The sequence below is a fragment of the Panthera uncia genome, chromosome A2 (genome assembly GCF_023721935.1).
Source record: "Panthera uncia isolate 11264 chromosome A2, Puncia_PCG_1.0, whole genome shotgun sequence".
Classification (NCBI taxonomy): Eukaryota; Metazoa; Chordata; class Mammalia; order Carnivora; family Felidae; genus Panthera; species Panthera uncia.
This window is the reverse complement of record NC_064816.1, coordinates 134,967,784-134,983,935: the sequence shown is the minus strand read 5'-3', so window position 1 is coordinate 134,983,935 and position 16,152 is coordinate 134,967,784. Positions and strand designations below refer to the sequence as shown.

Genomic DNA, 16,152 nt, shown 5'->3' with positions numbered 1-16,152 from the left:
AGAGGTTAGAAATGTGCTTACTATGTGGTAAGTGGTCAATTAGTATTAGCTATTCCTAGGTATTAATTACATGTTTACCAGGGGTGGTCAAGGGGAAGTCCTATTGTTTAAAAAGGGCAATCTCCTTATCTCCCTTGACATGGTCTACTGGACTTATTTGTAGGAAGACAGGACTGCTTCTGACTTTGCAGGTGGTGAGGTGATTGAACATGTGCTGGACTACTTCCTGTTTTCTGCCTTTCTAACCTAGTTCATCTCCAAGATGTCTTTTGGGAAGTCTTGTATACCCATAGTCATCTCTGACTTGCTTGATTCCAACAGATCGTTAAGACTATTATTATAATTGGCATATTAGTCAGGGTTCTCTAGAGAAATAGAGCCCATAGTATATCTATATATATCTATGGGATTTATTACAGGAATTGGCTCACACATTTATGAAGGCTGAGAAGTCCCATAATCTTCCCTCCGTAAGCTGCAGGGCCAGGAAAGTTGGTATATTCAGTGAGTCCAAAGGCCCAAGAACCAGGAGCCATGATGTTCAAGAGCAGGAAAAGATGGAAGTCACAGCTCAAGAAGAGAGAGAATTCACCTTTTATCAGCTTGTTTCTATTCAGGCTCTCAGTGAATCAGATGATACCTGCTCATACTGGTGAGGGTGGATCTCTTTATTCAGTGTACTGAATCAAATCTTCATCTCTTCCAAAAACACTTCCATAGACCTACCGAGAAACCGTATTTTACCAGCTATCTGTCAAGTGGGCAGATAAAAAAAAAAAATATCCTCACGATTAGTTTGCATTTGCTTGTGATGAGCTGCTATTATTTGGGACCATTAAAGGTGTTCATAGGTCCATCTCCTTCTGAATCGTGGGGGAAACTGATGCTCTAATGAGTAAGAAGGTCCTAAAGCAGATTGTTGAAAGATAATGACCAACAAAATTTGGCAGTTGGCTCTCTTAACCTATATTCATGTTCAGGAATATGAAAGTCTTATTGAATAACTGCACACTTGATTGTCTTTGGTAAGATAAACTGAATGGAGACTTAGAGTCAAACAACATGTCAGTGGGATAGGCAGCATGTAGGGATAAAATACAACTCATAGACTTGGATTCAGGATACCTAGGTTATGATCTTGCTTCTGTGACCTAACGGGTTATGTACCTTAACCTTTAAGACTGTTTTCTCATCTAAAATATGACTAATAATACCTACTTTGCTCTTTGACAGTGAAAAAACACTAGGCAAATACTTAAGTTTTTTGCCTTTTAGGCTCTTGTGTTCTTCTGAATCAGTCATACCCTAAGACTGCCACAAGCCACATACTGGGGGTCCCGTTGCTGTGAGTGAGGTTACAGCTATTTGGCAGGATGTAGCATGGACTTGTTCATCTGTCATCAATGGACACCTGACCATCACACACATTTCTCTCTACCAGTGTGTCTGATTGAACTAAAATGGGAGCCGTGTAAGTAACTTAAAATTTTCCAGTGGTGCTTTAAAAACAGATGAAGGTCATTTTAATAAGTCATTCTATATATACAAAATGTCTTTCAATATATAACTGATATGCAAGTATTAGTGAGATGCTTCATATTTTTTGTACCGTTTGAAAGCTTGTATGTGTTTTAGACTTGGACCAGCCACGTTTCAGTTGCTTGGTGGCCAGGTGTGGTTATGTACTGGACAGCATAGCTCTGGGCAGTCTATTTTTAATGGTCCATCTACATCCATCTTAAGATTGGTTTTTGTCTCTGGTCTCTGCCACTGTGGAAACAAAATTCCCATGTATTTCTAAAATAATAGGTAACAGTTCAAAGCATTTAATGTGTATTAAGCAGTTTTGCCCCATTACTGGGAACAGCCTTATTGTAGATTGCTACCATCCTCATTGTGTAGATAAGGAACTGGAGACCTTGAGGGTAAGTGACCTGAAGAGCCTACAAATTGTGGGGGATCCTGGAAACAAAGGCAGTCTGGCACCGCAGCCTGTTATCTTTATTACTGTCGTTTGTCATGTAGAACCTTGTTAATGAGTAGGTGAACCTGTCTGATAAGCTGTTGTCTGATCTGTTGTGATGGATTGAGGTAGTCTTGAGGTGTTATGATTGCATGATAAGCCAACATTTTTGTGGGGGTAGGTGAGCATGAGAGTGGAGGATGTAGCTGCCCTGGTAAGGAATAGTTTCATAGCGGCTGGTATATCTTTGTTCATTTGTTCATTCTTAAAAAAAAAAAGAGCATGTCCTATGTGTTAAAATCATGTTCTTATCCCGATGTGGATTTTATTCTAGTGGGGAGACTTTAATAAGCAAAAGAAAACATACAAGCTATCTGTGACACAATGGACAGTGATAAACACCTCTTAACTGGTTGGGGGTTGGGGGGGCGTGGAGAGTGAGCAAAAACAGTAGTATGGTGATTAGAAAGAATATAGGCTTTAGACCAGGATACTGGTTTACATTCTTCCCCTGCCCCTTTATCAGATGTGAAGTTAGGCAAAGTGCTTAACTTCTTTGAGCTTAATTTCCTCATGTATAAAATGAAGATGAACACTTTATAGGAGACTAAGGAAGATTGAATGAAACACGTGTGGAATGTGTTTAGTGCAGCAAGGAAATTGATGGAATTCATGGATTTAACTTGTCTAGGTCCAGTATTTACTAGTATCCCCCTACACCCTCCAATCCCATCATGGCATGTAATTTTGCTGAGGCTTGAATTTGACTTAAGAGGCCAGTGAGAATGGGGATAGAAGTAGTTCACTTAGTGGCTAAGACTAGCCTGCAGCCTGTCTATTCAGAGGGATTTTGCTTTTTCTACTCATGACTGTATACATTTCATTATAAAATGTTTTAAAGCAGTGTTTGCAGATTTGGGGCTTTTTAATACCCACTTTCAATACTGTGGGACAATAGACTTCAGTCTGGCAGATAGCTTTATTTTTAGCCTCCATCAGGCACTTAAACCCTAGGCTTCACTGTTCATTGGGTGAAGTTTACTAGATGGTTTTTTGTTGTTTGTTTGTTTTTACATAAAATAACATATGGAATGAATATTCTATTTCAGAACTAAGATAACCTTACCAGCAAGGGATGGCATTTTCACCCTGGTTGGGTATCTCACCGGGATTTGTATCAGTTAGGATTTGGTTCATTGCTATATTGATAATGAACTCCTAATAAGAGTGATCGGTATATAGAGGAGGCTTATTTCTCTTTTACGTAAAGGAAATTGGGGTGTAGATGGTCCAGGGTTACAGTGGCTCTTCCACATCAAAAAGGGCATCAGGCTCTTTCTATCTTCCACCATTTCTATGGGCCAACCTGAGAGTTACTGCAAACACCTCAAATTCCAGTCAGTAGGAAAAGAGGAGAGAAAGAGATCAAAATTGGCTTTTCAGCTACCTTTTAGGGTCTCCTGCAAGTTGCACACACTTGCTTACATCTCTTAGGCCTTAACTTGGAAATACTAGATGAAGCTGTTGTTTGTAGTCTTAGCTAGGAGTATTCACTGTTCCAAATATCTGTGCTTACAAAAGGGGGCAAGAAAAGTTATTTGGCTAGGAAACTAATAGCAGTGCCTTCCACGGGCTTTATAACTTATGAGACCTGGCCACGGTCCCTCTGTTTTTCTACTGATAGGCAGTTTGGAGAGGTTTGTGGTTTTGGAAACATGGAAGGTGTGGATTATTTTGCCCTAATAGTGTCTTTTTTTTTTTTTTTTTTTTTTGGAGAGAGAGTGTGCATACGAGTGGGGGAGGGGCAGAGGAACAGGGAGATCAAATCTCATGCAGACTCCATGTCCAGCGCAGACCCTGACACTGTGGTGGATCTCAGGACCTGACCACGACCTGAGTGAAAACCAAGAGTGGGATGCTTATCTGACTGAGTCACCCTAGGCGCCTCGCCCCAATGGTGTTGTGTAGATCTTTTTGACTGCCAGAATGTTAGTAGGGAGGGAAAAATGAAAATAGCGTCTCTACTTTAGTCTTTTTCTGCTAATATCTTTTAGTATATCTCACTAATAGGCATTAAAGCTATGCTTGTGTATTTCAGAGGCCATCTGTGCCTGGAGTAAATCCTTTCATTTTCTTGAAAAATATTTGTTAGTATCTCTTCGAGGTATGCATACACCGTGACCCATTCTCCAATCCTAGAGGAGGTACCATACCCACTAGTCACCTGCCACTTTGCTTTGGAATCTGTGGTCACTTTTACATGGATGTCACACAGCCCCACCATGAGTGTGAAGGCCCTTGATGGGGAGCACAGGTCAGGACAGGCTTTGCACAGCAGTGCTTGCTAGATTCCCAAATTCCTGACTAACATAAATGGCTGGTTTCCTGCTGTAGTCAAGATGTTGATGTAAGTCTTCAGTTGGTCATGACTTAGAATGAAAATGCTAGAATCTAATTTGAAAATGAAGGAAAAAAACACCTAAGAAACATAAAACATATCTGAACTTTGAAAATTGTTTTTTCTGTGGCAGTTGTTATGGATAAATTATCACTGCCAGCCAGAAGTCGTAAAACTTAGCTTTTGCTGTCAGTATTCAGAATGTTCTGTTTATAAGCCTAATCTCTTGGCTGTATTTAGATATTTGCAAGGATATTTATGTTCTAGTTTCTGCAATTTAATTTCATATAAAAAGCTCTCTAAAAATTCCCGTTGGGTAATTTTTGCATCAGAGTTTTCTCTATTTGAAAAACGTTATGCATTCATTGGTAAGTATACTCTTGTGAAGGCAGTACATGGACAAAACTAAAATATAGGATGAATCCTAATAAAGTCAGCTACCCTGAAGAATGTTTTTTTTTTTTTTTAATTTTTTTTTTCAACGTTTTTTATTTATTTTTGGGACAGAGAGAGACAGAGCATGAACAGGGGAGGGGCAGAGAGAGAGGGAGACAAAGAATCGGAAACAGGCTCCGAGCCATCAGCCCAGAGCCATCAGCCCAGAGCCTGATGCGGGGCTCGAACTCACGGACCGCGAGATCGTGACCTGGCTGAAGTCGGACGCTTAACCGACTGCGCCACCCAGGCGCCCCTGAAGAATGTTAATCGATTGTGTCAAACTTGGGTGAATCCATGTAATGACAAGTTTCCTGTTTCTTAATCCTCAGCTGAAGGTTTCTTAAAATTACTCCCCCAGTTGAAGACTACAGCTACCACCTTATGTTAGTGGACATAAAGCTAGGAGTGTTATTTGGTCATTGGGTGAAGGAATTAGAATTCTAATAAAATATTAATCAACTGGAATAGTAGACCAAATCTAGCAAGATGAAACATGGCTTAATGAAACGCAGGTAAGAATGTTATAGAAATTTTTGTTTATAAGCGTGATGTGAGTCAGTTGATGTGACTGCCAAGAAGAGTTCATTTGTTTTTGGTTTGAATTAAGAGTGATTAGAATGTGGGAAGTGGTCCCCCCCTTCTGTGTTGCCCACACTGTCTTAGGAGAATTATGATCAGTTGACTCAGTACTTTTAAGACGGACATTACTATTGTTATGAGCTCCGTTTGTATGTTACATCTTCCAATGTGCTTTTTTTATACTTACCTGTAACGAACTTCTATTTAATGGTTGAATGTTTAATTTATGAAGAAACCTTTAGGATGTTGGGGAACTGGCAGACTTTATCCTGGAAAGGCAAAGACTCACAAATAAGCCAGTACCTGTTTTCCAGTTCCTGAACAGCTATGTTGAAGAAAGTAATGTTTAGTCAGTTTTGTCTTGGTGCTAGAACTAGGATTGTGTGAAAGTCCTAAGGGAAGGGAAGCAAGTTTCAATTCTTGAAAATTTGTATAGGCTTCATTGTGAGGCAATGAAGGTGTGTGTTAGCTTTAATAGACTCCAAGGGAGGCTGAGAGATGACTTCATAGGGATTTTGTAAAGTTTAACGCATTGATCAGTTGATCAGAATATTAAATAAGATGACTGCTACAGTTTTATTCTGAGTTTTTTTTTTTTTTTTTTTTTTTTCCTGGTCTAGAGATGTTACTACCAAAAACAAACAAACAAAAAAAAACAAACAAAAAACAAAACAAAACAAAAAACCCAAAAATCAACAACAACAAAAAAAGTGGGACTGTCAAGTTCAAATCTTTCACTTGAAAGGAGAACTGAAAAATCAGGTCATCTGTTGTCCAGTCTCCCTGCAGGATGATGAGATCTAAACTATATGCAATGGATCGTAATTGTTCTGTGTTAAAACATGTGGAAAGTTGCTCTCATAGCTTATTTTAAATCTAAATTAAAATTTGAGTGAAGAGTCCTATGAGTTAAAATCTAAAATAAATATAGCAGTATAGGTTGAAAAGTCTTTTTTACTTATTTTCCATCTGTCCAGTGCCCATAGCCATCCTTCTCTAGTTTCCATCTGCGTGTGGAAACATACTCACATGCGTGTTCTAATTTTGCCCCTTTTCAATGGGAGTGGTGGCTTATTTTTATACCCTGTTCTATAACTAGCTTCCTTCCCCCAAGATATTTTGCAGATCTTTTCATATCCATACAGAAGAGAACTTTTTTCTTTTTATAGAGCAAATAGTATTGCCACTGTTTGGATGTAGCATTTATTAGCCCTCTATTTATGAAAATTTGTGTTGTTAGCTTTTTTCTGCTTTTTGCTGCCACTGAGTGGAGGGGTGGGGGATGACCAGCTGCTACTGTGCTAGAAGCTAAAATTGGCCCGAATTAACCACAATTTACATTCAAGTCTTCCCCTGTAAGTTGCAAGCCCTCAGTAGACTCCAGAATTCCAAAATATTTATATCAGACAGAAACTGCCAATGCAATTGTAGGCTAGGTGGGAGAGATTTCTGGTGCTTCCCACTCCACCATCTTCCCAGAATCCTTCCTCTGTCATGTAGATCTAATTTGCATTTTACTTATTATGAATGAAGTTAGGCATGCTTTTTCATAGCTTAAGAGTCATTTCTCTGGATATATCCGTTTGGTCTGTTTCTCTGTTGTCAGATTCTTACAGTGTCTGGGATCTGTGTTTGGAAATTAGCTCTTTAAGATAGGAGTTACATGTATTTTCCTCACCCCTCATTGGTCTTTTTCTAACTTTTTTGCCTATGATCTTTTTGCCATGGAGAATTTATGTTTAGTGTATTTGTAATTAAATTTATGACTTGCAGATTTGCATTCATGGTTAGAAAGATCTTTTCACGTGCTAGTGTTTAAAAGAATTTTCTTCTTCATGCACTTCTACGTTTTCATGTTAAAAGTTTAATTCATTTGGACTGTAACAGTGTGTGTGATGATACAATTTAATTTTTTTCTGTTTGGCTACCCACTTATTTTAACCCCATTCATTAAATAGACCATTTTTTACTTCTGACTTGTGCTATAAAGATATTTTATAGTACATTTTTGAGTGTACTTAGACCTAATTCTTTGGTTTATTCCATTAGTCTTTATCTGTTGATGCGTAATATTTATTTTGATAATGCAAATAGGTTTTAGGGAACTCTGCTTTCTAAACAGCTATCCCTGCTGCTAGATTTTAAATTTAATTTCCTTTTTTCCCCTCCGTATCTTTTGTGGAAATAGAGACTTCTATACTAAAAAAGTACTTTATTGACTTTTTTTTTTTATATATATATATATTACTGTAATGGTGGCTGTCATTTTAGGTCTTAAATGTAACTGCAGTAATTGTTAAAAAAGTTGAAGTTGGATATTTAGCTAGATGCCTCTGGCCTGTTTATGAACTATACCAACAGTGTTGGAGTTTCAAGAAGACTGTTTTCTCAGATATCATGTACCTAATTGGTATTCACGAATTTTCCATGCCGTAATCCCCCAAAAGAAGTAACTCATTGGTACAATGGCACAATAAACACTGTAAAGAATAAAATGCATCTGATAAGACAATTGAATGAAGAAGTCTCCAGTTTTTGAAAGCTATTTACTTTATATATATATATATATATATATATATATATATATATATATAAAATGTGTGTGTATAAATGTATAAAATACATAAAATATATATATCTCAAATGAGGGAGATGGGAGATGGGGAGCTCAGTAAGATCTCTTCCAGTTCGTTGTCATTTGCACATTTTTCCATGTTCATTGTGTTACCTGGACACTTGGTTTGCAAGTTGAAGCCCTTGCTGGCAGTTCGTGGGCTTGGCAGCTAATGTGCTCTCAACAACTGCTGTCCTGTTTCCATCTGGTCCTTTTGTGTGAGCCATGCTTCAAGAGCTAAAATTGTGGACTCCATTTGCCTTGCCAGTACTCACACATAAAAAGGTCCCTGCTTTGATTTTCCTTATGTTATAAAGCGGAAAGTGTAATATAATGGTGATAGTTCTGCATTTGAGCTTGGTTTAGCTTTCCCTAAAATGAAGGAGATAAGGTTAAAAAAAAATGGAGTGGTATTTCTTCTCTGCTGCTCGGGGCAAGAGGTTTCTTACGCTGGGGTACAATAGGACATTTCTGTGTAAGTCTGTCACTACCAGCAGTGTTTTCTCTAGAAACTGTCTTATTTGTTAGATTCCTGAATAAAACCCACTTTCTTTTGAAAGCGCTTGTCTTTCCTATTGGAATGGCATCTTAATAAGCCTTTTGAACAGATTTAAACTTAGGGCACATCAGCCTTCTTTTGGAAGCCAAATCATTGCAGTTTATTTAGCCTTCCTTCCTAATCCTTTTTTAATCATTTTATCTTTAGCATATTTCCAAATGTTTCGTATCTCTCTGTAGAATCCAGAACTGGAATGAGTTCTTTAATAGTCTGATGAGGAATGAATGAAATGGAAAGATCACTTTTTCCTGTTCCTTATGTATGTTGGCATTGTGGGTTTTGTTTTTTTGTTTTTTTTTCCTGCAAGACTGTTCTTTCAGCAGGTAAGCATTTTCAACTGCTGTGGGACCTACTGTGCCCCACCTCTAGTGAAGTCTGTGCCCTGTATTCCGGGCTGGCTTCAGGGGCAGTTGCACAGGGCTCCATGCTTCAGAGGGCCCATGCTTGGTGGAAGGTGCTGTTACTACTGTCTTGAAATCCTTCAATTTTTAATAACGGGCTCCTGAGTCTCCTATTGCCTTGAGCCCTACAAACAGCTGACTCTGCTCGTCACTGATGACTATAGGACATAGTTGGTAAGTCATGGTTCATGTCCCACACACCTTTAGTAATCATTATGGCAGCCAGACCCAGGGTGAGGAAATCTGGTTGTGAACTTGAACTCCCCTCCGTGGTGTATAGCTCTTGCTTGGTATGCTTCTATAAGGCATGCTCTGTCTGCCTGTTGCCTCTCTGTTCTCTGGATTTGTCTTCCAATCAATTCTTTATCTCCCCTCAAGCATTGAGATATGTTCATGGAATTCAAATTTGTGCCATCCAAAAGATGTTCTTTCCAGAGGATACTTTCTCAGGGTCCTCTGTCCTTTGCAGTTTCCAGTTAGTCTTCATCTAAGGTGGCTGTTGTTCACTCACTTGCAAGGACCCTCATTCTCTCTGCTCTCTGTGCTCAGGACAGCTGGCAATTTTGCACAACAGTTCATTTCTCATCCGAATTTTAGATTTTACCTGTTTCTACAAAGAGACCAGGGTAGTAAACCTAGGAGCTCCATCTGGCACAGAAACTTGTATTGCATTGCAATGTTAGGATTCCAGAGTATGGGGAAGTGAATTGGAAATGTTTTAAAATTGAGCCATAGTATAAGTAGTAGGAGTTAGCTTTTTTTTTTTTTTTTTTTTTTTTTTTTTTAACATAAAGCTAATTCTAGGTGTCAGATCTAACTTCTGGCTTTTAAAATTTTTATGAATTGTCACATTTCTCAGATTGGCTGATTTTTCAGCTAATTCCCTCTTTTTCTTCTAGCTTAACAAGCAACAATTGCAGTTACTGAAAGAAAGGTTCCAGGCCTTCCTCAACGGAGAAACTCAAATTGTGGCTGATGAAGCATTTTGCAATGCAGTTCGGAGTTACTATGAGGTAAGTTTAAAGAGCTTTGTTTTTGATATTTTGATGCTTCTTAAAAAGATTTTTAAAAGTGGCTTTCCTATTTTAAGGAACTCACTGGTATGATAGGAAGGCTGTGAGTTTGCAACCTTTCCTGAAAGCATTGTCAAATTTATTTTACAATTTAAAAACTCTAATTCCACAACCTGGCTTGGAGAGATAAACAGAATTGGAAATTATTCACATCTTTTCAGGAGAAGTAAACTGTTTAGAAAAATCTTCTGGCAGTGATTGATACAGGTGAGTATAGCTATCTTTGGGTCCACATGTCTAAATTATCCTTTTTAATCAGAATTTTAATAGTAAATTACTATCTTGTACCATTGTGTGCCCTAAGCTTTATAATTAAGGCTGGGACTAATTTCAATAGGATAAATTGAATTCTTTTTTCTTCCTGGAGGAATAATACTACCAATACCACCTTGCTTATTTGTTCTGATTTTAGTTTGTGATTCATCAGGAATTCTCTGTGGATTTCCTATGAGCACCAGTTTTCACACATGGTCATTAACTGCTTCAGTGAGTTGCCAGTAGATATTAAATTTAGAGAAACCCCTTTTTATCCTAAGCATTTCAGAGTCATTGGTGGGGGGTGGGGATGCATTCCTTTTACTGTGTGGACAGTCGAAATCTTTAGCTGTAGAAGCAGAACATGCGAACTAGTAAAAGGAAAATGTGGGGATGCAGTAGGTCAGAACTTGCCTGATGCAGGGAATATCTTTGCATGAAAAATCACTGGATGTACAGACATTTGGTTGGATTTGTCATTTACTGATGGTAGGCGTTCGGAGGTCCCTCATGCCACCTGAGGGAGGTTTGTATTAGCCCAAGAGTTGGCCTTGTTGAGTTGTATGAACGTGTGGAAGTCTTGCTTACCAAATGTGTGTATGGCATGGATCTCATGACAGCAATGACGTGTCCAACTGGATCTCGACTCAAAATATCTTAAAGTATAGGATACATGAAATATATATAAAAATATATAAATAAAGTATATATGAAATATAAGGACCTGTAGTGGTAGCCTCGTGTAATGAAAGAAGAGCCAAAGGTCTGTGTTCAGGATGAAGGAAATGGAGGTTCTGGAAAGTAATTTGTGTTAAAAAAGAAACAAAAACAAAAACGGGGTGCCTGGGTGGCTCAGTCGGTTGAGTGTCCGACTTCGGCTCATGTCATGATCTCACGGTTTGTGGGTTCGAGCCCCACGTCAGGCTCTGTGCTGATGGCTTGGACCCTGGAGCCTGCTTTGGATTCCGTGAATCCCTTTCTCACTACCACTCTCCCATTTGTGCTCTGTCTCAAGAATAAACAAACATTAAAAAAATTTTTTTAATGTAATTTAAAAAGTCAACCAGCTCATGTTTGGTTTGGGGAAATGCACTGTGGCCACTGGCTATGTTAACATTAGGAAAAACTGAGTCTGGGTGAGGGGAGTGTGTGAGAGCTTGCAGTACTATATCTGCAATTTGCATGTAAATCTGAGATTATTCCAAAGTAAGTATATTCCAAAATAAGTTATTAAGCACATTAAAAAGCATAATGTGATATGGTCACACTTTGACAAGAGGCACACTTAAGCTGTGACACTGGAGAGATTGAATTGTAATGAAAGTGTGTCCTCATTGTATCCTACATGGGGATTTTGTTCTCTTGGTGTCCTGTATAAAGATGTGGACAAATTTAGGGTTATCATGTTTGGAACATAGCACATGTAGGTTGTTTCAAGAAGTGAGAAATGTTTAGTCAGGAGATGGATTAGGTGTCTGTGGAGCCAACAGTAAAACTAGCCTAAGGTGGAAACTGAAGTGGGGAGATTCCAACCTAACATCAGAGTTTTGTTGCACGCCCCAAATGCACAATGGCTGGTGAGAGCAGCGTCACCAGAGGCTAGATTCTGGCTACACTTGCACATCACTTGGGAGCCATATTGCACAAACCGGTCCTGGAACTTTGCCCTGGACTTTGAGAGTCAGAATTTCAGAATCTGTCCTTACCAAAGCTCCTCAGGTTGTTCTCCTGCAGTTGGTAGGTTTCTAAACAATGGAATTAGATGATGATTTGCTGGGATTGTTGCAAAAAGAGTCGCAAGAACTGAAGAGGTGGTTGGACTGGGTGACCAAGCATTTTCTAGTCTTCTGGATACTATTTCTAGCCAGCGTGAGACTGTATCCACCTTGCCTTTGTGCAACTCTCAAAGCCGTGTTAAGATTGGTGATATTAATCGTGTTTATGGAGGCTGCATTCCCGATTTACATTTGGCAGTTATTCTCAAGGTGACACACAGTTGGTATTTAAACTCTTCAACAGGGGTATTTTGTTGGGTAAATACGGCAAAAAAAACTTTGCAGTTTTTTTCCTCAGAAGTCCTATTTTTGTACATACGCTGGGACTAACAGTGCTGGTAGCCTCTGGTACCTTTATGAGGTATTTTTTATGGCTCAATAAAAATCCCTAATTTTTTTCTTCCAGTGTCTCTAGTAAAGAGTACACATATTACCCACAAATGAGAGGTTAGAAACTAAATCTCACAGATGTTATAGGGCTTGTCTGGTAAGCATCTGAGTTAAACCTGAACCTAGATGTTCAGACACATTCTGATAGAGCTGTTTCACGGTTGCCATTTTGAATACACCTGTGTCAGGTAGTATGTGTGAAGCACTTCAAAAAATACTTTATTATTTTTTTTTAACGTTTTTCTTTATTTTTGAGGCAGAGACAGAGCGTGAGCAGGGGAGGGGCAGAGAGAGGGAGACACAGAAGCTGAAGCAGGCACCAGGCTCTGAGCTGTCAGCACAGAGCCAGACGCGGGGCTCAAACTCAGAACTGTGAGATCATGACCTGAGCTGAAGTCAGACATCTCACCGACTGAGCTACCCAGGCACTCCCCAAAAATATTTTTATTCTTGAGTAAACCTTTTAAACAGACTTCATCTCATTTTAGAGATGAAACTGACAAGTGTCAAAATCTGTATTGCTAATTAGTAGCACAACTAAAACCTCTCTTTCCATTAAAGATTTTTTCTTTTTTTGAGCATGAGACAGTGTAAGTGGGGGAGGGGCAGAGAATGAGCGGGGTGCAGAGAGAGAATCCCAAGCAGGTTCTGAGCTGTCAGTGTTGAGCCCTAGGCAGGGCTCTCTCACGAACCATGAGATCATGACCTGAGCCAAAATCCAAAGCCAGATGCTTAACCAACTGAGCTGCCCAGTTGCCCCTCCCCTAAAGTTTTTTTTTTTTAAACATTTATTCATTTTTGAGAGATGGAGACACACACATCATGAGTGGGGGAGGGGCAGAGAGAGGGAGACACAGAATCCGAAGCAGGCTCCGAGCTGTCAGTACAGAGCCCCAAGTGGGGCTTGAACCCACAAACCCTTGAGATTGTGACTTGAGCTGAAAATGGATACTCAACAGACTGAGCCCCCCAGGCACCCCTCCCCTAAAGCTTTTTAGAAGTAGATTTTAATTCACTGTATTTTGAGAAACATGTTGAACTAGATCTTAGAACTACTAGAATAGGTGTTTCCTGAAGGATCTGTTTTTGTCCTGGTCATCATTGTATCCCCAGTGTGTAGAACACAAATGCATTCAGCAGTTATTTGTTGGCTAAGTGTAGGAGTATCGTAGCACCTATTTCTCTATGTAGAAATTGTTTATTTTCCCGCACAGCAGTATTTTTCTAAGAGTATTGTTCCAGTATTGCGATGGAATTTGTTTTGATTATAAATGTTCTCATTCATGATTTGTTCTTCAGAGGTTGCAATTACTTAGGCACCTGGGTCGCTCAGTTGGTTAAGCTTCTGACTGTAAGTCATTATCTCATGGTCCAGCTCAGAGCCTGGAGTCTGCTTTGGATTCTGTGTCTCCCTCTCTCTGCCCCTCTTCTGCTCATGCTCTCTCTCTCAAAAACCAATAAAAAAACCCCAAAAAACAGATTGCAGATAGTTTAGAAGTCTGGTTGAATTTTCATGTTCTAACTTAGTATTCTATGATTCTATGATTCTATGATCTATGTTTTGGCTTCTCACATCCTTTGAGGTCTGTTTTCAGAGATACTTTGTTATTTGCTATATATAACTGTTTTCAACTACTAATCTTATCAGTAGTAATTTTCTCATTTATTAGGTTCTGTAGCCTTTAGCTGCAATGGCCATTTCTAAGTATGAGAGGCATGAAAAACCCTAATAAATGTGTATTACCAATAAAACTGATAGTACATCTTCATACTTTGTGAACCAAAGTTCTCCCAAAGTCTGTATGCTACTGACTTTATTTTTATTTTTTTAGTTTCATAAATGCTATTTAGTGATTTTATGGCATCTTTTCCAGCTTGGTTGTATATCTTTTTTTTAATTTTTAATTTTTAATTTTTTTTTAAAGACCAGAGTTACCTGCCTGGTTTTTGTTTTGCTTGTAACTTCAGATATTTGGTTTGCATTACTTATTAGCAACTGGATCTTAATATGACTCAAAATACACATTTCTTCAAGGTACATTCATTACTTTAAAAGATAATTTCTTTCAACTAGATCACGACAGGATTGGGATTTGGTATTTTATGTGGTGCCCTCTTGGGTGTGCTTCTTCAGGTCTTTGTTTTAATAAATACCATGAATACTATTCAGTATGTCACTTACACAGAATTATATATTTTGAAGGTAATGATTCCTATTGGACAACATAATTTTTATCACATGGATTTTAATAAGATGTCTTAAGTTTGGCTTAAATACTGGCCTATAAAGTACTAAGAGTAAGTCTGTTTTTGAAATCGCACCAGTCTTTCTCACCATAAAGCTAAGCATAATTAGAAAACTGTATCCAGGCATCTAAACCACCTAATGAGGCAGCCATATGGTACAGAGGGACCAGAACGGGAAAAGAGGAAAATGGCAGGTAGTGTATATAGCTACTTAATAAAAGTTAGCAGTTATTCTCTTGATAATTTCGTCATTGCTAATGGTTGTTAGATTCTACCGTGCTTTTTTTAATTGAAATTTCCTTCCTTTCAAGTTTTTTGTTTTGTTGTTTTTTCGTGTTTAATTTTTTTAACTGCTGCAGGTAACTTATTGTCTGGAGGAAAGCATAAATGGATATTAAGTCTATGTATTTGTTTTTTCTTGCCTTTTTTTTTTTTTTGCGTTTTGCTTTTCAATTTAGGAAACTTCAGCTGATTCTGGGAATGGGGAAACATAAGTTTTATTACAACATAAAACTTTCCAACTTATTCTTCCCATCAGATATATGCTTGTTTCACAAGACTCAAGTGGACTTTATCCAAATACAACCAATGACAGTGTGATTTATAACAGATATGTGGGAAAGTAAATGGCTTTTCTCAGAAATTTCCAAGAGTATACAATTGCTTACTACTTGCTTTCAGCCCAACAAGCTTTCAAGTTCTGTTAGTGTGGGAGAAGGTAAAAAAAAACAAGATGTTGGAGCTTTTCTTTGTGGGTTGGTTTTCTTCACAACTTTTCAGAAAGGGTGTGATTTTTTCTATTACTTCCACTTGTTTATGTTCTCTTCTGGTTCTGAAGAATGGACGAGGGTTACAGGGGCGTTTAGTGTTTAAAAATTGCCAAAAATATATTGACGTTAGTCTTGCCCCCACCATCACGACCACCACCATGTGCTCTCCAGAATTTCTACTTGCTAATAAGAAAAAATGAAAATTCTTTCACTAACTTAAATTTCAAATTTCATATAAAATGAAAAATTACTTTCATCTCAAAATATAGTGAGCTCTAATTTTCGCCCTTTTATTGCATACTTTTATTTAAAATGCATTTTTAAATTCTTGGATTCAGAAAATGTCTACTTTATTGAAGAACACTTGTGAGTAGAAGTAATACATGTTAATGTTAGAGAATTAAAAACTAAACAGGAAAATTTGCTATCCTAAAACTGTTGTAAAAAAATATAGTACTATTTAAAAAAAAAAAAGAAAAATAATCACCTATAATTGCAAAACCTGTAAATAACTCCTTTCAACAGTTTAGCGTTTCTCTTTTATACATAAGAAACTGGAATCATTTGAATTTCCTTATGTACTACTATGTCAAGAGTATTTTTTTTTTTTTTTTTTTTTTTAAGTTTGAGAGGGAGTGGGGAGGCAATGAAGGGGACAGAGGATACCAAGCAGGATCCATGCTGACAGCA

General features: G+C 38.1%; 1 protein-coding gene across 7 annotated transcripts in view; it reads left to right on the top strand.

The window, feature by feature from the left end:
* CADPS2 (calcium dependent secretion activator 2) overlaps positions 1 to 16,152 on the top strand; it is a 545,032-nt gene that overhangs the window by 120,021 nt on the left and 408,859 nt on the right. For all 7 annotated transcript variants that reach the window (XM_049641753.1, XM_049641747.1, XM_049641748.1 and 4 more), the window contains exon 2: positions 9,852 to 9,965. In XM_049641753.1, the coding sequence (XP_049497710.1) occupies positions 9,852 to 9,965 (114 nt within the window). The remainder of the gene's footprint in view (positions 1 to 9,851; positions 9,966 to 16,152) is intronic.